Source organism: Oryctolagus cuniculus, chromosome 19, assembly GCF_051225735.1.
Source record: "Oryctolagus cuniculus isolate XC-2025 breed Fujian yellow rabbit chromosome 19, ASM5122573v1, whole genome shotgun sequence".
Taxonomy (NCBI): Eukaryota; Metazoa; Chordata; class Mammalia; order Lagomorpha; family Leporidae; genus Oryctolagus; species Oryctolagus cuniculus.
Genome location: NC_142885.1, coordinates 6,596,427 through 6,618,724, shown reverse-complemented (window position 1 = coordinate 6,618,724; position 22,298 = coordinate 6,596,427). Strand labels below are relative to the sequence as shown.

The window sequence follows — 22,298 nt, the reverse complement described above, 5'->3', positions numbered from 1 at the left end:
TCATTTAATGCTCGTGGATTCCATGTGCTAATACTTGATTTAGGCTTTTCTCTGTAGATTTCATAAATGAAATTGGCGAGTAACTTGAGTGTGTGCCTGTGTTTTCTTTGACAGATTTTTAATAAGCCTGATCCTTGCTTTGTGTAAACAAAATAGCCTGTTCTTTCTGCCTTCCCGTATCCTGTGGTTCCTCTGTTTCGTGTGCTTGTGTTTCTGCCTTTTTCTTGATTCCATGAGCTGACCTTTACATTCCCTCCCTTTTCTCCCTTGTTTCCCTTCCTCCTCTTTACCAAAGAAACAGCCCTGAAATTTGTCTCAGTTCTACCATTTGTTTTCCTTTTTTTTTATTTTCAAAGATTTATTTATTTATTGGAGAGGCAGAGTTACAGACAGAAGAGACAGGTCTTCCGTCTGCTGGTTCATTCATCAAATAGCTGTAATGGCCAGAGTTGGCTGATCCGGAGCCAGGAGCTAGGAGCTTCTTCTGGGTCTCCCAATGGGTGCAGGGGCCCAAGCACTTGGGTCATCTTCCACTGCTTTCCCAGGCCACAGCAGAGAGCTGGATGGGAAGAGGAGCAGCCAGGACTCAAACTGGGCCACAGGCAGAAGCTTAACCTACTGTGCCACAGTGCTGTCCCTACCATTTGTTTTCTTACTCATTAATTTTGCTTTTGTCTTCATTAACTCTTTTTTTTTTTTTTTTTTTTTTTTTTTTTTTGGACAGGCAGAGTGGACAGTGAGAGAAAGAGACAGGGTGAAAGGTCTTCCTTTACCGTTGGTTCACCCCCCAATGGCTGCTGCGGCCGGCGCACCATGTTGAACCAAAGCCAGGAGCCAGGTGCTTCTCCTGGTCTCCCATGGGGGTGCAGGGCCCAAGGACTTGGGCCATCCTCCACTGCACTCCTGGGCCACAGCAGAGAGCTGGCCTGGAAGAGGGGCAACCGGGGCAGAATCCAGTGTGCTGGCCCCGCAGGTGGAGGATTAGCCTATTGAGCCGCAGCACCAGCCCCATTAACTCTTCTATTTGAGCATATTTAACAGATTTCTTTGCATCTGTTTTATGGTCCTTTTACTAACTTCTTGAGTTATCCATTCTTTTGTATTATTCTGGTTATAGCTGTCTAACTACTACAAAATTTAATGGCTTAAAACAACTTCAGTCTTTCTGTTTCCCCTCGTCTTCTGTGGGTCGGGATTTGAGACTTCCCTTGGGCTGTCATCAGATGGTGCTGGGGGAGGGACACTGGCAGGGACCTGGCAGACCTCGTCTCTGCAGGGCCTCTGTGTGGTCTTTTTAAATATACTTTATTAGACTATAGTTCATATACCATGCAGTTCTTCCACTTAGATGTACAGTTCAGCGATTTTTAGCATGTATTCACAGTTAAGCAACCATTGCCACAATGAATTTTTGTACATTTTCATCAAACATCCCTGCTTTTTAGCAGTAACTTCTCATTTTCCCCCAACCTCTACACCTGACTTCCCACTGATCTCTGGTGTACCTTTAAAGATTTGCCTATTATGGAAATTTCATGTAAATGTACTCTTAAAATATACAATTTTTTTTAAGTTTTATTTATTTAAGAGGCAGAGAAAGAGAGAGAGAGGTCTTCTATCTACTGGTACACTCCCCAGATGGCAGCAGCTAGCAGAGCTGCACCCAGTCCAGAGCCAGGAGCCTCTTCGGGTCTCTCACTACGCTCTTCTGGGTCTCTCCACTGCAGTGCCAGCACCACATGCATGAGTGTTGTACATGGGTGTACTTTGGGCAATAGTTTTGTATCTTTTTAAACAAAGAATTACTCTGTGTACAGTTTTTCAACTGACTTTTCTTAATTAAGCCTTTTTTTTTTTTTTTTAAGATTTTTTATTTATTTGACAGGTAGAGTTACAGACAGTGAGAGGGAGAGACAGAGAGAAAGTCTTCCTTCCGTTGGTTCACTCTTCAAATGGCCGCAACGGCTGGGGGAACCAGAACTAGAACTGGCGCCCATATGGGATTCCAGTGCTGCAGGTGGAGGATTAACCCAGTGCGCCACGGCACCGGCCCCCAATTAAGCCATTCTTGATGAGCTTTGCATTTTAGTACACACTGAGCTATTTGATTTTTTTGGTGGAGGGTTATATAGAGTGTTCTGTAGAACAAATAAGTTATAGGTTACTGAAACATTCTCATAGGGATAAACTCTAGAGTGTCTAGGTTTTCTTTTTACACTACAAATAGTATAGCAGTGAATATCCTTGTGTATGCTCTCTTTAAATATTTAGGGATTTGTAGAAAAGATTTTAATGAAAAAGTGACATTAATAGATCAGAAATAACATTTTTTTATTTTAATAAATAGTGCCAAATTGTTCTGAATTCACCAACGTAAATGATGGTATTAGAGTTGTCACACATAGCCTAGCCACTGCTTGATATTTATCAGCAAAAAGGTTTGCCCATCTTATGGGGAGAAAATGGTCTTAATTTTTGTTTTGCTGTTGCTGATGAAACTTCGATTCTGTTCATATGTTTATTTAAAGTTTCTTATTCCTCCAGCTTGTTATCATTCTTTGTTATTTCCTTTACTACTGGGCAGTTATTTTTGTTTAGTGGTCTCAGAGGTTGAGTTATAATTTGAACTATAACTCAGGCTTTAATCTATGCCTCGTTACTTTGATTCTAACAGATATTATAGGGTGATCAAATTTCTTTAAAATAAATGTAAAGAATGGATTTTTTAAAAAAGATTTATTTATTTGAAAGAGTTACAGAGAGAGGTCAGGATACAGAGAGTGAGGTTTTTGATCTGCTGGTTCGCTTCCCAAATGGCCCCAAAAGCCAGAGCTGAGCTGATCCAAAGCCAGGAGCCAGGAGCTTCCTCCAGGTCTCCCATGCAGGTTCAGGGGCCCAAGCACTTGGGCCATCCTCCACTGTCCTCCCGGGCCACAGCAGAGCTGGATTGGAAGTGGAGTAGCCGGGACTCGAACCAGCACCCATATGGGATGCCAGCACTGCAGGGCAGGTTAACTTGCTACACCACAGCACTGGCCCCATGAAGAATGGATTTTGCTAAGAGGGAGGGCTTTTTTATTCTGTTTTTCCTTATTCTTTTTTTTTAAGATTTTTATTTGTTTATTTGACAAGTAGAGTTACAGACAGTGAGAGAACAAGAGAGAGAGACAGAGAGAAAGTTCTTCCTTCCGTTAGTTCACTCCTCAAATGGCCGCTACAGCCGGAGTTATGCCTATCTGAAGCCAGGAGCCAGGTGCCTCCTCCTGGTCTCCCATGCGGGTGCAGGGCCCATGCACTTGGGCCATCCTCCACTGCACTCCCTGGCCACAGCAGAGAGCTGGCCTGGAAGAGGGGCAACCGGGACTAGAACCCGGAGCTCACATGGGATGCCGATGTTGCAGGCGGAGGATTAGCCTAGTGAGCCACGGTGCAGGCCCCTGTTTTTCCTTATTCTATCTTAGAAGCTAAGTATAAGTGACATACGGACATAGCTTTCAATTGAATTATTGTTAAAATTTCATTTTTTTCTTAGACAAATAAACCTCAGACATCACGACCCAATCTCATCAAGCCAGCTGCCCAGTGGCAGGATCTGAAAAGATTGGGAGAAGAAAGGCCTAAAAAGTCTAGAGCAGCGTTTGAATCGGACAAGAGCAGCTGCTTGTCAGTGTGTAACAACCCGCTGTTTGATCCTGGGACACAGGATGATTCTGAGGATGACTATGGCGAATTTCTGCGTCTTGGGGCTCCTGGGATCTCTGAATTTTCTAAACCAAGAGGCCAAATAGAAAGAGAACCTAAACCTGGACCAAGTCATAACCAAGTAGCAGATGCCACCGTCAACCCCAGAGCGGAGCAGAAAGTCATTATCTTGGAAGAAAATAGCCTTTTCCCAGAAAGTGATCCTTTGGAAACTGCAAACCAGTCTTCTGAGGACTCTGAGACAGAGCTTTTATCAAATCTGGGAGAATCAGCTGGTACAGCAGATGATCAAGTCATCGAAGAAGACTGCTGGCTGAGCCATCCTTACCTCCGCTCTCTGAGCCAGCAGCCCCGGGAGGTCATGAACCAGGTTGTCCCTCAGGAGCGACAGCCTGAGGCAGAGCTGGGCCTGTTGTTGTTCCAGCATGAACTGCCGGGGCCAGCTTTTCCGAGGCCCGAGCCTCAGCAGGATGGGATTCCAGGCCCCGCTTCTCCTCAGCCCGCCCATCCTCTAGGAGAGCTTGAAGAGCAACAGTTAGCAATCGATGAGGAAGAGCCAGGGCCAGCCTTTCCATTGCAAGGATCTCAGGAGACCGCTTTGAAAGATATTTGGAGACAGGAAGCTGCTGAAGTAGATCAAGAACTTATTGCACTACTAGTTAAAGAAACAGTAAGTTTTATTCTTGAAAATTATTTAAGTAATTGTGTACATTAAATGTTCTGACCTTTCTTTCATAACCAAAAAAAAATGTATCTATGGACTTCATTTTCCTAAGTACATGATGTAGGTGCACGGAATAGGAGAAGACATTAAAATGGTTGGTTTTTACTTAGCTCTCGAGAAAGCACTGTGGAGTTCTAGCTGCTTACCAAGGTGTCCTGGTGCTTCTACCTGACTTCCCTCAGCAGGTTTTTTCAGAGATCTGAGTTCACTCAGAACTTAAACCTGTAACGCATGTTTATGGAGTTACCTAATCCTGTTTCACCCATTGTAGCAGTCGTTAGCTCCATGTGGCTGATTATATTTAAATGTGTTACAGTTGACTAAAATTATAAATTCACTTTAAAAAAAAAAAAAAGATTTCATTTGTTTACTTGAGAGGTATAGAGTTACACAAACAGAGAGAACTAAAGGAGGAACAGACAGAGAGGTCTCCCATCCACTGGTTCACTACCCCCCCCCCCCATGGCCACAACAGCTGGGGCTGGGCTGATCTGAATCCAGGAGCCAATAGATTCCGGGCCTCCCATGTGGGTTGCAGGAGCTGTCTGCTGCTTTGCCAGTCCATAACAGAGCTGGATCAGAAGAGGAGCAGCTGGGACTAGAACTGGCACCCATATGGGATGCCGGTGCTGCAAGGGGAGGCTTAAGTTCACTATACCACGGTGCTGGTCCTAAATTCACTTTTGTGTGGCAGCAGTCACATTTTAACCCCAGTAGCACCATGGGGCTGACAGCTGTCTTATTAGGAAGCCCAGAATAAGAAATTTCCATCATCACCCGAAGTTCTATTGGATAGCCAAAGAGTAATGCAGGGCTTAAGAATGGGGGGTGAGTATTTGGCAGAGCAGTCAATGTATCTCTTGGGGTGCCCACATCCCCTATTAGAATACCTGGTTCAAGTCCCAGCTCCTCTGCTTGCCTTCCAGCTTTCTACTCATGTAACGTCTTGCGAGGCAGCAAATGATGGCTGAAGTGCCTAGGTCCCTGCCACCCACATGGGAGACCTGGATTGAGTTCCTAGCTCCTGGCTTTGACGTGACTGGCCCTGTCTGTGTGGCCATCTGGGGAGTGAACCAGCAGATGGAACATCTCTCTATATAAAAGAAAGAACAAAGAATGGAAATGCTAAATGGGAACAGAGAGCCAAAGGATCTCTTAAGAAACTTTAGACTTCATCTTCTATACAACCGATGAATCTGAGAACCCACACACAGAACTGTTATAACCTTACTCTAATTGTTATTTTGTATATACCTCTTGCCTTCCAGTTTTTATTGCCACATAAAGCCAAACTGAATGAAATATAAGTAAATAATAATAATATCTTTCCAGGAAGCAAGATTTCCAGATGTAGCAAATGGGTATATTGAAGAAATAATTCATTTGAAGAATTACTATGATTTGAATGTGTAAGTAGACACCATACCTTTTTTTCTTTTCTTTGGTGATAAAATATATGTACTAAAATTCATCACTTGAGCCATTTTTTAAAATTTTTATTTAGTTAGAGAGCTGTTATCTGCCTCCTCACTCCCCAAATGCCTGCAGCAGCTGTGCCTGGGCTGTCCCTGTGGGTGGTAGGAACCCAACTGCTGGAGTCAGGACTACCTGAATGCAGGTACTCCAGTGTGGCACCTGGGCATCTTAATACTAAGACCAAAGCCCACTCTCCTTTTTTACATTATTAACTTAACAAAAGATTTTTTAAAATTAGAAAGGGTGGGGAGGCCGGAGCTGTGGCACAGCAGGTTAGTGCCCTGGTCTGAAGTGCCAGCATCCCATATGGGCGCCAGTTCAAGACCCAGCTGCTCCACTTCCGATCCAGCTCTCTGCTATGGTCTGGGAAAGCAGTAGAAGATGGCCCAGGTCCTTGGGCCCCTGCACCCGTGTGGGAGACCCAGAAGAAGCTCCTGGCTCCGGACTTCAGATTGGCTCAGCTCTGACCATTGCGTCCAATTAGGGAGTGAATCATCAGATGGAAGACCACTCTCTGCCTCTCCTCTCTCTGTGTAACTCTGACTTTCAAATAAATAAATAAACCAGCTCTAACTCTCAGCTCCAGCTTCTTGGCAGTGTAGCCCCTGAGAGACAGCAGGTGAGGGCTCAGGTAGTTGGAGTCCTCCAACTCATGGAAATCTGAATTGAATTCTTGGCTGCCAGCTGGATCTGGCCTAGTACTGGCCATGGCAGGGGTTTGGGGAGTAAGTGAATGTGAACTTTGTCTCTCTCTCTCTACCTCTCAAATAAAAAATTTTTAAATGACTTTTAAAAGATTACAAAAGAAAAGTGAGAGAGGGCGCCAAATCAAGACTGTAAGGTACAGTGATTTCTCACTGAAGCTTTGAAAAAAATTGCCCTTGTTTGATGAGAGGAGTGAGCAGGAGCATTGCTGTATGGAGGACTGTTGAAATCTTCTCGGGTGTTTTTCTGTTACAACTTTTACTTCTTTCTTCAGAAGATATTACTGATAAGCAGATGTTACTGTTCTTTGGCCCTCCAGAAAGTCCACAATGAGAAAACTTTGATCGTCCCAAAAAACTATTGCCATGACCTTTGCTCTTGACCCCTCCCGTTTTGGCTTTGACTCGAACACGTCCACCTCTTGGTAGCCTTGCTTTGCCCTGTCTCATCCCTTTTTTTGTTTTTGTTTTGGTTTTTGGTTTTTGGTTTTTTTTACAGGCAGAGTGGACAGTGAGAGAGAAAGAGACAGAGAGAAAGGTCTTCCTTTTGCCATTGGTTCACCCTCCAATGGCCACCGCAGCCGGTGCACTGCGCTGATCCGAAGCCAGGAGCCAGGTGCTTCTTCTGGTCTCCCATGGGGTGCAGGGCCCAAGCACTTGGGCCATCCTCCACTGCACTCCCGGGCCACAGCAGAGAGCTGGCCTGGAAGAGGGGCAACCGGGACAGAATCCAGCGCCCCAACCAGGACTAGAACCCGGTGTGCCAGCGCCGCTAGGTGGAGGATTAGCCTAGTGAGCCGCGGCGCCAGCCCTCATCCCTTCTTAAAACAAGTTGTCTACTTGTAGACTGATTTGGAACGCTGTCCCCGTCTAACTACTGGTCAAGCATCAGTGACTCCACTGTTTCTCCATCAGGCTTTTCCTAGTATTTTGATACTTGCTCTTCTGGTTTAGCGGGAGCTCATGTTGCTCCGATAGAGCCTCTCCTCAGACTTCAGACTGATGTCTCTCCCTTCTTAGGGCTTCAAGCCAGCTTCTGTTCCGACCTCTTACATGTGACAAGTTACTGTGAGTTTATTTTGATGGAAAAATTGTTCCATCCATGCATCATTTTTTCATTCATTTTACTTGAATTTTAAGACCCTCATGATAGCAATGTGAAATAAACAAATCTTAATGCTTTGTTTGCACTGAGTATAGACCTCAATTAGGCAGTACAGTTAGAATGTAAACTATATGGGGCCAGCATTGCGGCATAACAGCTTAAATCACTGTCACAGTGGCCTCCCATATGGGCACTGATGAGTCCTGGCTGCTCCACTTCCAATCCAGCTCTTTGCAGCTATGCCCAGGAAAGCAATGCCCCCTGCATCCATGGGGGAGGCTCTGAAGAAGTTCCTGGCTCCCTGCTTTGATCTGTCCCAGCCTTAGCTTTTGTGACCATTTGGGGAGTGAACCAATTGATGGAATATCTCTCTGTCTCTCCCTCTCTCTAACACTGCCTTTCAAATAGATAAATAAATCTTTAAAAAATTTTTTAGACTATACCTGACCATAGATTAGTGATTTGGTCACTTGTGTGATTTTGTAGCCATTGCATCAAGTGGTCCCTTTGCCCTGCTCTCTTTCTCCTCTCTTCTGTTAGGTCTTTTCCCCACATCCTTCATGTCTCTTAACCTCATCTCTTCTAATTTGAGATGCATTGTTCTTCAGTGCTTTCTTCTAGCTTATGTTCTTTTTTTGGTAGGATATATTCTATTAAAGTAAACTGTTCATTTCAATACTTTTTTTTTTTCATTTTAACTTTTTTTTTAAAGATTCTGTGATTGATTGATTCATTCGAATGGCACTAACACAGAGAGAAAGTATCTTCCACCCCCTGGTACATTCCCCAGATGCCCGTGCTGGGCCAAGCTGAAGCCAGGAGCCAGGTCGTCTAGGTCTCCCATGTGGGTGGAAGGAACCCAACTACTTGGGTTATTATCAGCTGCCTCCTAAACACATTAGCAGGAAGCTGACTGGGAAGCAGAGGCAGAACTCAATCCCAGGTACTCCAGTAACAGATGCAGACATTTCAAGCAGCTGTTTAACCTGCTGTGCCACAACGTGTGTTCTTTGCCTGTGTTTGTGATCCCTTTATTATTTAAACAGTGTTGACCATAGTTACTTTATGCCGTGAACATGGTCTTTATCAAGTCTGTTTCTGCAAGCTCTCCTTGTGCCTTGTTTCCTGTGTAGTTAATGAATTGACTCTAGGCTCGTTTCTTGAGGTCTTGATAGAAGTGGCCCTTCCAGAGCAGGTTTGCCTCTGCTTTGCTCAGGTGTGCAGGGCAGTGTCAGCCTCAGATTACTTTAGATTGCTGTCTTACAGTCTTGGGGCCATCCCAGTGGTGAGAGTCCCGTCCTGATTGAGGACTGCTGATTCTCAGGGGAGCTTTGTTTCCCTCCACTTAACGTCTGTGTTGAAGCTTGCCTCTTCCTCATGGTCTGAGATCTGTCTTCTGTAAATATACCGTCAGCAATGGGAGCCAAGAGCTCAAGATACTCAGGATAAACAAAATCTGAGGCGCAATCTGGCAGGAGGTGTTTGTGAGTTGCTTTAATAGTTCTTTACCAGATTTGAATGATGGTATGATCTTTTGCTGTTGTTAACGATGCCTAATGTTTAGGTTGCATTTCTGTGATAATAGTCCGTGTGGCATTTTTCATTATTTGTTTACTGATTATAGTTTCCTCCAATGTGAATTGCTTAATCTCTCGTTGAATTTCTTTTTTTTTTCTGTTAATGTTTTCATGGTTCTGAAATGTGGTCCTTGTTAATTCATTATGGGGAGTGTCAATGATAGAGAAAAGTATTTGAATAGGAAATACGAAGTTTCAGTATTTTTGAAGAATTTGTGGTAAATATTAACCTCACAGAAATGTAGTATACTTGTTTTCCTCTCCTACAAATAAGCATCCTATTTTTTAAAAGATCTTCAGGGTTGGTTGGTTGTAAAATTTAATCAAATTGACAGATTCTATGGCCGGCGCCGCGGCTCACTAGGCTAATCCTCCGCCTTGCGGCGCCAGCACACCGGGTTCTAGTCCCGGTCGGGGCGCCAGATTCTGTCCCTGTTGCCCCTCTTCCAGGCCAGCTCTCTGCTGTGGCCAGGGAGTGCAGTAGAGGATGGCCCAAGTCCTTGGGCCCTGCACCCCATGGGAGACCAGGATAAGTACCTGGCTCCTGCAATTGGATCAGCGCAGTGCGCCGGCCGCAGCGGCCAATGGAGGGTGAACCAACAGAAAGGAAGACCTTTCTCTCTGTCTCTTTCTCTCTCACTGTCCACTCTGCCTGTAAAAAAAAAAAAATTGACAGATTCTAATGCTGTTTTGTTCTAACTCCTGAGTCATATATGTTATTTTTAGGGACTTACTGACTTGTGCTTTGGTGTCATTCAGGAGCAAATGTTGACCCTTAAACACACAAAAATTCTTGTGAAATCCAAAAGGCAAGGGAATGTCCAGAAGTAGTAGGTCTTATCCAACCACAATCTGATTTTCCCAGCACTGCTTTCTTTTCTATGAGTCGCTGGGCTCCTAGCACATTGTTAATTCTTCAGCTAAAATAAAATTTGTTAATGTAACCCAAAATGAAAGCAGAGTCGATTTTAGCAGGCTGGGTATTGTTGTAGCTGACTCTCAGCTGGGCTGGGCCAGAGCCAGGAGCCAGGAGTTCCATCCAGGTCTACTACGTAGGTGGCAGGGACCCAGTACTTGAGCCATCCTCTGCTGTCTTCCCACATGCATTAGCAGGAGGCTGGTTTGGAAGAAGAGGAGCTGAGACTTGAATTAGCGTTGTGATATGGGATACAGTTATCCCCACGACACCCATCTCACGAATTCTTTTTTTTTAAGATTATTTATTCATTTATTTGAAAGGCACAGTTATAGAGAAGCAGAGGCAGAGAGAGAGAAAAGTCTTCCATTGCTGGTTCACTCTCCAATTGGCCTCAAAGGCCGGAGCTGTGCTGATCCGAAGCCAGGAGCCAGGAGCCTCCCACCCAGGTGCAGGGGCCCAAGGACTTGGGCAGTCTTCTACTGTGGCTTTTCCAGGCCATAGCAGAGAGCTGGATCGGAAGTGGAACAGCTGGGACTTGAACCAGAGCCCATGTGGGATGCCGACACTGCAGGCAGCGGCTTTACCTGCTATGCCACAGCTCAAGCCCAAAAAATTCTTTTAAAGAAAAATGTTTTATTTGAATGGCAGAGGTACAGAGATTCACACCTCAAATAGCCCAGCTCAGGCTGAAGCTAGGATCCTGGAATTCCATCTGGATCTCTCATGTCATCAGCTGCTTTCCCACACATGTTAAGAGAGCTGGATCGGAAGCATAGCAGATTGGGGCCAGCGCTGTGGCGAAGCAGATATTCCCGCCACCTGCGGTGCCAGCATCCATATGGGCGCCAGTTCAAGACCCGGCTGCTCCACTTCCAATCCAGCTCTCTGGTATGACCTGGGAAAGCAGTAGAAGATGGCCCAAGTCCTTGGACCGTTGCATCGTGTGGGAGACCAAAAAGAAGCTCCTGGCTTTGGATCGGCACGGCTCCAGCCATTGCAGCCATCTGGGGAGTGAACCAGCAGATGGAAGACCTCTCTCTCTGCCTCTGCCTCTGCCTCTGCCTCTTTGTAACTCTGCCTTTCAAATAAATAAATAAATCTTAAAAAAAAAAAAAAAAAAGGCATAGTAGGCAGGACTCAAACTGGCACTCCTATGGGATGCTGGTATTGCAGGTGGCTTAACCTGTTGCACCACAGTGGTGCTTTCTTGAGACCTGTTAACATGACAGGTCAGAGAGAGCATGAGATGATAGGAAGAGGTACGCAGAGCTGAGTGCGACAGGCCTTCCTACTGCCATTGCCCCAGGTGCAAATACTAGTGCAGGGGCCACAGCTTGCTTCTGTAGGCGGGATGCTGTCCTCGGTTACCTATGCCACTGAATGTCACTTAGCTTCCAGGAAGGTTCTCTGGGTAAGTGTAGAGAAGGGATTTAAATATAAATGAACTTTGACAGTTAACGTGAGCGCTTCTGATTTCTGCCATGTGGAATTCCACATCTTCCTGCATTTCTTGTGTCACGTTGTTAATATTGCTAAAATATAAAATGAATGAGATGAAAAGAATTTCTAAAATTTGTTCTATACTACAAACTTATGCATCATGTACTTTAGAAAATATAAAAATAGAAAATACTAGTTCACTTGGTGACTACTGACTTCACTCATAGGTAGTTATAGTGTCAAAGATTTTTTTTGTAGATTTATTTATTTATTTGAGAGGTAGAGTTTTAGGCAGAGAGAGGGAGAGAAAGAGAGAAAGATCTTCAATCCACTGGTTCACTCCCCAAATGGCCACAATGGCCAGAGCTGAACTGATCCAGAGCCAGGGGCTTCTTCTGGGTCTCCCACGTGGGTGCAGGGGCCCAAGCACTTGGGTCATCTTCCACTACTTTCCCAGATCATGGCAGAGAGCTGGATCGGAAGAGGAGCAGCTGAGACTAGCACCAGTACCCAGACGGGATGCTGGCATTGCAGGCAAAGACTTATTAGCCCACTACACCATAGTGCCAGACCTTTTTTTAAAGATTTATTTTGAAAGGCAGAGTGTGACAGAGGAGGAGAGACAGACAGATCTTCCATCCACTGATTAACTCCCCAGATTGAGCTGGACCAGGCCGTAGCAGGTGCCCAGCACTCTGTCTGGGTCTCCCACGTGGGTGGCAAGGAGCCAAGTACTTGGACCATCATCTGCTTCCTTCCCATGCGCATTAGCAGGGAGTTGGATTGGAGGCAGAGCAGCCAGGATTCGTAGTCCAGGTACACTGTCTCAAGTGGAGGCTTAACCTACTGTGCCCCAACACCAACCCCTGACCTGTCTTTCCGAGATTCTAGTATCCAGTAGTTTGTAGGTTTTGGTACCCAGTGTTACCATGATTTTATAAACTGACAGGTGTGACATGCAGGAGGTATTCCATATCAGGTGTGTGGCTCTAGTGGGTATGCACATGTAAGGAGTTGTTTAGAACTCCAGGTATTTTCCCGCAGAAATAGGGTGCTTTGAGGTGAGGGGAGTATTTCTTTTCATCTTACTTGAAAGAGCCATAGATCTGTCTGCTGAGTCTCCTCAAATACCTGCAGTGGCCAGAGCGGGGCCAGGCTGAGGTCAGGAACCTGGACCTCCATCCAGGTCTCTCAAATGGGTGCTGTGGGCCCATCACCTGCTGCCTCCATGGTGTGTTAGCAGGAAGTTGGATTGTAAGCGGAGGACTGGGGACCTGAATTGGCACTCTGATTTGGGGCTGTGGCTGCCCCAAGTGGTGATTTAATCAGATGCACGCAGTAGCTGCGCCCAAGTAGAGAATTCTTAATGCTGACCAGTTGTGGGGTCAGCCTTCAGAGATGCATATAACCTACAGTGCAGGCTAGTACATCCTAGGACAGAGAGCCTCTGTCTGACCACGGCTCTAAGGAGGGGGGAACTTTTTTTTTTCTGCCAAGGGCCATTTCGATATTTACAACGTCATTCACAAACCACACAAGATTATCAGCTTAGAAATTAGCTGGCTGCAGAGTTGGTGAGTTTGGAGTCCTGCCTGCAGTTGCCTTGGCAGGGCCAGACCGAATGATTTCATGGCAAGTCAGAAATTTCCCACCCCTGTTATGAAAGAAAGTGAGCTCAGAATTCTGGACTAGGGTGTCACTCCCCTAGCTGCAACTCTAATATTTGTGCAGGAAGAGGAAATTTTTCTCTCCAGACTTTTGGAGTTGTGTCTGTAGACCAGAGAGGCCATAGTGTGGAGGAAGAGGAGAGCCTAGAGATGAGGACCACCTGGGGCTCCTGGAAGTGACAGTGAGGAAGAAGATAATGGAGCTGTTGCCCTTCCAGGAGGTGGAGGAGAGAACTTTGTTCAGCCGGCCTGGGCTGAGTTTGTTTTCTGGTCCCCAAACTGTCGGTGAGAGAGAAGCAGCTGGAGATGGGCGTGTTTCCTGTGCCAGGCCTCTCCTACACTCATTAGAAGCCACACTGTGGACACTGGGCCAGAGAGAACTGAAAGGAAGGGAGTTGAATGAGAATTGCGGATGGAGCACTGAGAGGGGTGGGGTCATCCCAGGAATCTGCAGGCGCAAGGAATGGAAGTAGGACAGAGAAGACGGTAGGCCCCAGTTGCCCAGTGAGCAAAGCTTTCTTGTGACTGACGCTGCCGGAGCTGTGCCCTCCACGTGGGCTCATCCCAAGAGCAGTTGTGTGATTTGATTATGCCCTAGAGTGAAGAGCCTGGAGTGGTAACGTTTGTTATGTCTGGGTGGTGATACGTCACTGTGTGTTGTCCTACCCTGTTATTCTTTTTTTTTTTTTTTTTTTTTTTTTTTTTTTTTTTGACAGGCAGAGTGAACAGTGAGAGAGAGAGACAGAGACAAAGGTCTTCCTTTGCCATTGGTTCACCCTCCAATGGCCACTGTGGCCGGCGCACCGCGCTGATCTAATGGCAGGAGCCAGGTGCTTCTCCTGGTCTCCCATGGGGTGCAGGGCCCAAGCACTTGGGCCATCCTCCACTGCACTCCCTGGCCACAGCAGAGAGCTGGCCTGGAAGAGGGGCAACCGGGACAGAACCCGGCGCCCATATGGGATGCTGGCACTGCAGGCGGAGGATTAGCCTAGTGAGCCAGCACGCCGGCCCCAACTGGTAGTAACTTCAACAGCTTGATTACATCTCACACAACTAATAGACAAGCTTTAGAGGAGCTTGCATTCATTAACATGTTCATTGCTCTTTAAGCTAATCAAAGTAGAAATTCAGTATAAGTCTTCATTTCTTTGGTTTTCTGGAGTACAGGCACCTTAATTCCTTGATGGGCTAGTTGTTTGTGACTACGGACTTTCAAACAGTGCACTTGGATCAGCGGGCAGATACGAGAGTTGGAGGTAGTGTGAAAGTAACATCATTTGTTTTTGCAGACTTTGTAATTTTCTTCTGGAAAATCCAGATTATCCAAAGAGAGAAGATAGAGTCATTATAGACCCCAGCAGCAGCCTGCTTGCCAGCCAGGATGAGACAAAGGCAAGTGTTGTGCCCTGGTTTTGCTGTTTCTGGAAAAGCTCTGCTACTGTCTTCATCGTTGCTGTGGAAAGAAAGTGCTTTGTGAGCACACGTTTGGGATGGAAAATGGGATTTCAGAACAAATCTGTACTTCAGTGGCGTCTCTCAATTCCAGCCACTTTGAATTGTGTATTTCACTTCTGCCTTGTGTTATTCTTATCTTCCTCTCCCATAAGGAGTGAAATCCTCTGTATTTTTGTTGCTATAAAGCAAGTTCCTAAAATGAAATAGAAATTGGCAAAAATTCTTTGTGTCATTTTAGAGTTTTTCTTAACATTTTATTATGAAAATTTTCAAACATACAGAATAATTGAGATATTTTATATTTATAACCTGTGTTCCTACCACCAGTGCTACTAAAAAATTAACATTTTATGGAATCCACTTTATTACATAGGTTTCCTCTGTTTTTCCATCAGGATATCTTTATAATATTCATTTTATTATAGTGCATTTCCAAGTAAATTACAGCACTTAACCATACCTCCCTGTAAATCCTTCAGTGTGCTGATCATTGCTTGGTTTATTCTTTGTGTTTTTTTTTTCTTTTGGTATAACAGTTCATACAACTGTTCAACCACATCCCATTATCAAGATGTTATGGTTTGATTTTTTAAAAAACTTTAATAATTGTGATCTAAAGTTGGCTTTAGTATGTTATATGGTAAAGGAAAATGTAATTCAGAACTGACTTAAGGTCTCTTGTTTAATCCTCCCCCTCACCACAGACTGAAGGTTTTCTTTTACATATTTTGTCATAGGAAAACAATGTTTTATGGAGAGAAACCAGCTGAAAAAAATGCATTCAGATCCCCAGTTACACTTGTTTGTTAGTTCCATCTAGAGACAGGAGTCGCCAGTCGTTGACCTCTGAGCCACTCTTCTGTTTATAGGGCTAGAAACCTCATTATAGAGGAATTATAAGAACAAATGATTATTCTTTTTGGCAGTACTTGTCCCACAGTGATTCCCCTTGGGAAACACCAGCCTCTCATTGTGTGCTCCTCTCATTCCAGTTGCCTAAAGTAGACTTCTTTGACTATTCCAAACTGGCTCCTCTTGACCAGCGCTGCTTCATTCAAGCTGCCGACCTCCTGATGGCCGACTTCAGAATGCTCAGCAGCCAGGACATCAAGTGGGCCCTGCATGAGCTCAAAGGACACTATGCAATCACCCGAAAGGTGCTCGACCTGCCTTTCCTCTCCTCCTGACTGCTTCTTCCTGTGCTAACAGAACGGGTTGTCCGTCTTCTGGAAATTGGGACAGTTTAGGATGGCAGAGAGCTAAAGGCGTTTGTTGGGGTGGAGTTAAGTAGACAAAGCTGTTTGCTGATCAGGAAGATCTGAAAAGAAATGATGGGGCCAGCCTTCTGATGTAGCAGCCTCCAGTTCTGATCCAGCTCCCTGCTAGTGTGTCTAGGAAAGCAGTGGAATATGCCTCAAGTGGTTGGGCCCCTGCTACCCAGGAGACCCAGATGGAGCTCCAGGCTCCTGCCTTTGGCCTGGACCCGCCCCAGCCCTTGCTGGCCATTTGGGGGAGTAAACCAGCAAATGGAAGCTCTCTCTCTATATTCCTCTTTCCCCTGTGTCTTTCCCCCTCCCTTTCAAATAAATAAATCTTTTAAAAAAGGAAAGAAATGATAGATCAGAAGCAGGAAAGTTCTAGTCTGACCATGAAGACATGGAGGACAGCAGCCTTACGAAATAAAGGATGATTAGAGGACAAAAGGTTAATTCCAGTCCTGCTCCTTCCTGACTGCTGACAGGGTCAGACAGCTATCCCCCAGTGGCTCTATTACCAGTGACATGAACCCAGGAACACACTTGTGTCCAGCTGGTGGCTAGCCTCAGAGTGGGCAGCTGCTGACAGCACCAGAGTTTACTCTCAGGGCCTGAAATAAGATGGCATATTAGGGCCTGTGCTACGTAGCTTGGGTGGTACTGGTCACTGAGCTGACACAGATGTACTCATTTAGTGAGGTGCCCTGCGCAGTACTTGTCTGACAACAGCAGTAGGCAGTTCCCAGAAGACTGAGGGCCAGCAGAGGCCCCCTGCTGCATTAAACCTTACCCTCCTTCTGGAGCTCTCTGTGGATCTCAGCAGACACTCATTTTTATTTTTTTCAGAAGACAAATGTGAAATTCCTTTAATGGTTAAAATGCCCGCCGGGTCTTACCTGAAGGAAGGTGAGCCGCAGGTGAATGTGGCGCATGCGGAGTTCAGGCCGTGCTTTCATCACCTCTAGCCTCAGGCAGCTGCCGATCCTAATCGTGGGTTAGTTTTAGGTAAAGCTCCTCTGAAGGGAGGTTGGTGCTTTCTACTTCTGAGTCTCATTCCCAGAACTGCGTAGTAGGGAATGCCTGTGCTGTCAGCGAAAGTCAGCCTCCCCAAAGTTACTCTTTGCAAGACATCTGTCAGCCTGCAGCAGGACTCTCGTCTGCTTCCTTTGCAACTTTTCAGTTCCTGGGAGCCCAGAGGAATGAGGAAACGGCAGCAGTAAGCAGTGGCTCTTCTGGTCTCATTAGTCCTGATGGTGCCTGGGGATGGGCCCCATCCGGGTGCCCATGGAAGAAACTGCACTAGCAGGTGTCCCTCCCACCTACTGTTTGCAAAAAAAAAAAAAAAAAACAAAGGGTCTGGTCATTCCACTGCCCAGTCATTTGAATGGGTGGTGTAGATTTTTGTAGTTACGTTGCAACTCTTCGGTAAACCTTGTGCAGTCCTCAGGCAGCTTTGAATGACAGGAAGATTCATCTAAAGGTTCTCCTGCGCCACCTCCTATCTTTGAAACTCTTTGCTTGAAAACTAATCCAGTTCTCTGTGCATTTCCTCCTCACTTGCTGCATCTTTCTGATCCTTCTGTAGCTTCTGGCGTTTCTATTTTTTTTATTTTGTTTTGTTGTGTTTAGAAATTTACATGGATTTTGAAATGGGTGGGTCATGCTATGTGAATTAAAGAGGAATGTTTCAGAGGAAATACTCTGTGGTGGAAATAAAAACTTGCACCCAGTTAGAACTTAGAACTTGGGCTTGCTATGTGTTAAAGTTGCACAGGAGCTCTGTCTTCTGGAAAGTAGCCATAGTCTAGACCAAGGGATGGGCAACATACTCACAAACATTTCTGGGTTATACAAATGGTGCGGCTTTTCCGTGCCACCTGTAAACAGGACCACTCGTGAAGTCATGTTCACTGTGGAGATTGTGTCACACTCCTCTGGATTTGCCCACAAGCATACAAGGGTAGAGATTGTGTTCTAACCAGTCCCTGTTTACCCAGCATTCAGCTTTGGTCATTATCAGCTCATGCTTAGTCTCAATGCATCTCTATCCCTGCCCATTTTCCTCCTACCCAGACAGTTTTGGAGCAAATTACAAATATCTCATCATTTTCCTCCACAGCTATTTCAATGTCTGTCTTTAAAAGATATATACTCTAGGCAGGTGCCGTGGCTCACTAGGCTAATCCTCCACCTCCGGTGCCGGCACCCCGGGTTCTAGTCCCGGTCGGGGCGCCAGATTCTGTCCCGGTTGCTCCTCTTCCAGTCCAGCTCTCTGCTGTGGCCCGGGAGTGCAGTGGAGGATGGCCCAAGTGCTTGGGCCCTGTACCCGCATGGGAGCCAGGAGAAAGCACCTGGCTCCTGGCTTCAGATCGGCGCAGCGCACCGGCCGTGGTGACCATTTGGTGGGTGAACCAACAGAAGGAGGACCTTTCTCTCTGTCTCTCTCTCTAACTCTGCCTGTCCAAAAAAAAAAAAAAATATATATATATATATATACTCTAAAGCTGTGTAGTTCTGCATACATTCCTACAGACTTACTTTTAAAGATACAGTTTAAAAACTTGCCATGGAACCCCAAATCTCCTTAAGCTGGGTAGTAAAAATACCATCTTAAGTGTTAAAGTGATCATATAGATAGGGTTAAGGGTCTGGTTATAATAGTAGATAGAATTAAAAAGGAATGAATGCTCCAACATGGGAAACAGTCCACACAGCAGACTCACAGAATGACAATCACTTTAAATAGCACTCTGACCTCACAATAAGCCCTTAAGGCATTCTGGTTGGCTGAAAAGCCCTTGAGAGCGTTTCAGGAATGGAAATCCAAGACACTGATGCAAAAATGTCCTACGTGAAGAATCTCAGTGAGTGAGACCCCAGTGGAAAGAAGTGGCCATCAAAGATAGAGGTACTTTTCTCTGAAGTGAGGAGAGAACTTCCACTTTGCTTACAGCCTTGTCTAAATACCGACAGAGTTTGTGGATTCAGAAGACTTCCATAGCCTAGGCAGCGCATGTCAAGAGCCTCAGGTGATCACTGATGTCATAAGAGTGTTAATCATTAAATTAATAGCAAGAGACACTGTTCACAGTAGAACCCGGTGTGCCGGCGCCGCAAGCGGAGGAATAGCCTATTAAGCCGCCGCGCTGGCCCTTAATTGATTTTTTTCTTACAGCTTATTTGTTGAAAGCATTGAGTTTGTCCTATAGGTTTGACAGTCTAGCTTTCATTGCCTACATCCCTATGGTGTCATTATCTAGTTCCTCTGTTAAGTTGATAGATTTAGAAATTTGATCAAACTCACGTTTGATTTTTTTTTTCTTTCCTCCCACCTTGGATCCTAGTTCTGTTTCTGCTACTTGTTAGTGTGTGACTTGAGCAAGTGTCTTCAACTTGTCGACCTTTAGTTTTCTTTCAGAGTAGATAGAGAATCTTACATAGCTATCAAGAAGATTAGGTGGTAATGTGTGTAAAGCCGTAACTTAGTGCCTGTTATACGTCAGATTTCCTTTTTTTATATATTTATTTATTTATTTGACATATAGAGTTAGAGAGAGAGGTCTTCCCTCTGTTGGTTCACCCCCCAAATGGCTGCCACGGCCGGTGCTGCGCCGATCCAAAGCCAGGAGCCAGGTGCTTCCTCCTGGTCTCCTATGCGGGTGCAGGGCCCAAGCACCTGGGCCATCCTCCACTGCCTTCCCAGGCCACAGCAGAGAGCTGGACTGGAAGAGGAGCAACCGGGACTAGATCCCAGCGCCCATGTGGGATGCCGGTGCCGCAGGTGGAGGATTAGCCATGTGAGCCACAGCACCGGCCCCTGATTTACGACAGATTTCATTAGAGTTCCCGTCCCTTCACACTTGTTTCTGTGTGCTTCAGAACCATTGTAGGCTTTCATACCATCTTCAGGGTCAGTTCTTAGCAAATACTTCAGACGCCTTCTCAGGACTCAGTCTCCTTAGGTTTTGCAGCATTGAATTCATGCAGAAGTGGACTACCGCCCAGAGAGGGCTTCCCTCATCAGCTCCCCATCTGCAGTGTGGAGGCCCAGAATGCAGGGGACCCCGCCCCATATGGGTGGGGGTGGAGGGTTCTCGGTCTTTGAGCGCAACCATTTTTTTTAAGTATCCTGTGGACAGATTTCTTGAGACCCCAAGTGTAGTACCTTTTATATTTCTTTTCTGGTTAGAGTTCTAAAGGAACAAAAAATGTTCTACCTCTTCACTGTTAACTGTTTTTACTTATTTATTTTAAAGATTTATTTATTTATTTGAAAGAGTGATAGTGATCTTGCATTCACTAGTTCACTCCCCCAGATGGCCACAACAGCCCAGGTCTATATGAAAGCAAAGCCAAGAGCCAGGAACTCCATCCTGCTCTTCCACATGAGTGGCAGGGACCCAGCTTGGGCCATCTTCTGTTACCTTCCCAGGCACATTAGCAGGAAGTTGGATAGGGAGCAGAGCAGCTAGGATTCCAACTGGCACTGTGATATTGAAGTAGCAGCTTAACCTGGTGTACTGCAATGCCAGCCCCACTGCTAAATGTTTTTAATGAAAAAATCTAACCTGGAGGGAGTAAGTAAAGCTGTAAAACTCATAGCAGGAAATACTTTCACAGTAGGTATCTTGATCAAAGTAATTCATTTCCATAGTTTAAAAAAATCAAATAGGGGCTGGCGCTGTGGTGTAGTGAGCTAAGCCTCTGCCTGCCTGCTATGCCAGCATCCCATATGGGCACTGGTTCATGTCCTGGCTGCTCCTCTTCCAATCCATCTCTTTGCTATGGCCTGGGAAAGCAGTAGGAAATGACCCTAGTCCTTGGGCCCCTGCACCCATGTGGGAGACCCAGAAGAAGCTCCTGGCTTCGGGTAGGCATAGCTCTGGCCTCTGCGGCCATTTGAGAAGTGAACCAGCAGTTAGAAGACCTTTCTCCCCGGCCGGCGCCGCGGCTCACTAGGCTAATCCTCCGCCTAGCGGCGCCGGCACACCGGGTTCTAGTCCCGGTTGGGGCGCCGGATTCTGTCCCGGTTGCCCCTCTTCCAGGCCAGCTCTCTGCTGTGGCCAGGGAGTGCAGTGCAGTGGAGGATGGCCCAGGTGCTTGGGCCCTGCACCCACATAGGAGACCAGGAAAAGCATCTGGCTCCTGGCTCCTGCCATCGGATCAGCGCGGTGCGCCGGCTGCGGCGCACCGGCCGCGGCTGCCATTGGAGGGTGAACCAACGGCAAAGGAAGACCTTTCTCTCTCTCTCTCTCTCTCTCTCAGTGTCCACTCTGCCTGTCAAAAAAAAAAAAAAAAAAAAAAAAGAGACCTTTCTCCCTCTCTGTCTGTAACTCTACCTCTCAAATAAATAAAAAAGGGCTGCTTTTTAAAAAAAAAAATCAAATAGTGCTAACGTGATTATTTATCATGTTTTTAAGTGGCAAGCTAACGGTCTCTTTATCCTCAACTCTGCTGAGGCAACTCTTTATCCATGTCTTCTGGCATTTACTTCCATATTTGTGAGCATATGGTTGTGTTTGATTCGTGAACTCTAGAGATTTTTTGTATTTTTATTCTTTTGGTGGATGGGAATGCTAGATCTTAGACATAAACATTTATCTTTCAAATATGCACAAATTTTTTTAAAGATTTATTTTTTATTTTATTTATTTTTTTGACAGGCAGAGTAGACAGAGAGAGACAGAGATAGGTCTTCCTTTTGCCATTGGTTCACCCTTCAATGGCTGCCGCGGCCACATCGCACTGAACCAAAGCCAGGAGCCAGGTGCTTCTCCTGGTCTCCCATGGGGTGCAGGGCCCAAGCACTTGGGCCATCCTCCACTGTACTCCCTGGACACAGCAGAGAGCTGGCCTAGAAGGGGGCAACCGGGACAGAATCTGGCGCCCCAAACGGGACTAGAACCTGGTGTGCTGGCGCCGCAGGCAGAGGATTAGCCTATTGAGCCGCGGTGCCGGCCTTAAGATTTTTATTTATTACAGACAGTGAGAGGGAGAGACAGAAAGGTCTTCTATCTGCTAGTTCACTCCCCAAATGGCTGCAACAGCCAGAGCTGGGCTGATCCAAAGCTGGGAACCAGGAGCTGCTTCCAGGTCTCCCACATGGGTGGCAGGGACCCAAGGACTTGGGTTATCTTCTACTGCTTTCTCAGATGCATTAGCAGGGTGCTGGATCAGAAGAGGAGCAGCCGGAACTAGAATAGGCATCCATATAGGATGCCTACACTACAGGCAGAGGATTAAGCTGCTGCGCCATAGCACTGGCCCTCGCAT

At 46.0% G+C, this 22,298-nt stretch overlaps 1 protein-coding gene across 3 annotated transcripts in view; it reads left to right on the top strand.

Annotated features, from left to right (window-relative positions):
* RNF216 (ring finger protein 216) overlaps positions 1-22,298 on the top strand; it is a 138,448-nt gene that overhangs the window by 15,410 nt on the left and 100,740 nt on the right. For all 3 annotated transcript variants that reach the window (XM_089320895.1, XM_070064338.2, XM_051839048.3), the window contains 4 exons: positions 3,533-4,372; positions 5,759-5,835; positions 14,604-14,706; positions 15,762-15,926. In XM_089320895.1, the coding sequence (XP_089177021.1) occupies positions 3,533-4,372; positions 5,759-5,835; positions 14,604-14,706; positions 15,762-15,926 (1,185 nt within the window). The remainder of the gene's footprint in view (positions 1-3,532; positions 4,373-5,758; positions 5,836-14,603; positions 14,707-15,761; positions 15,927-22,298) is intronic.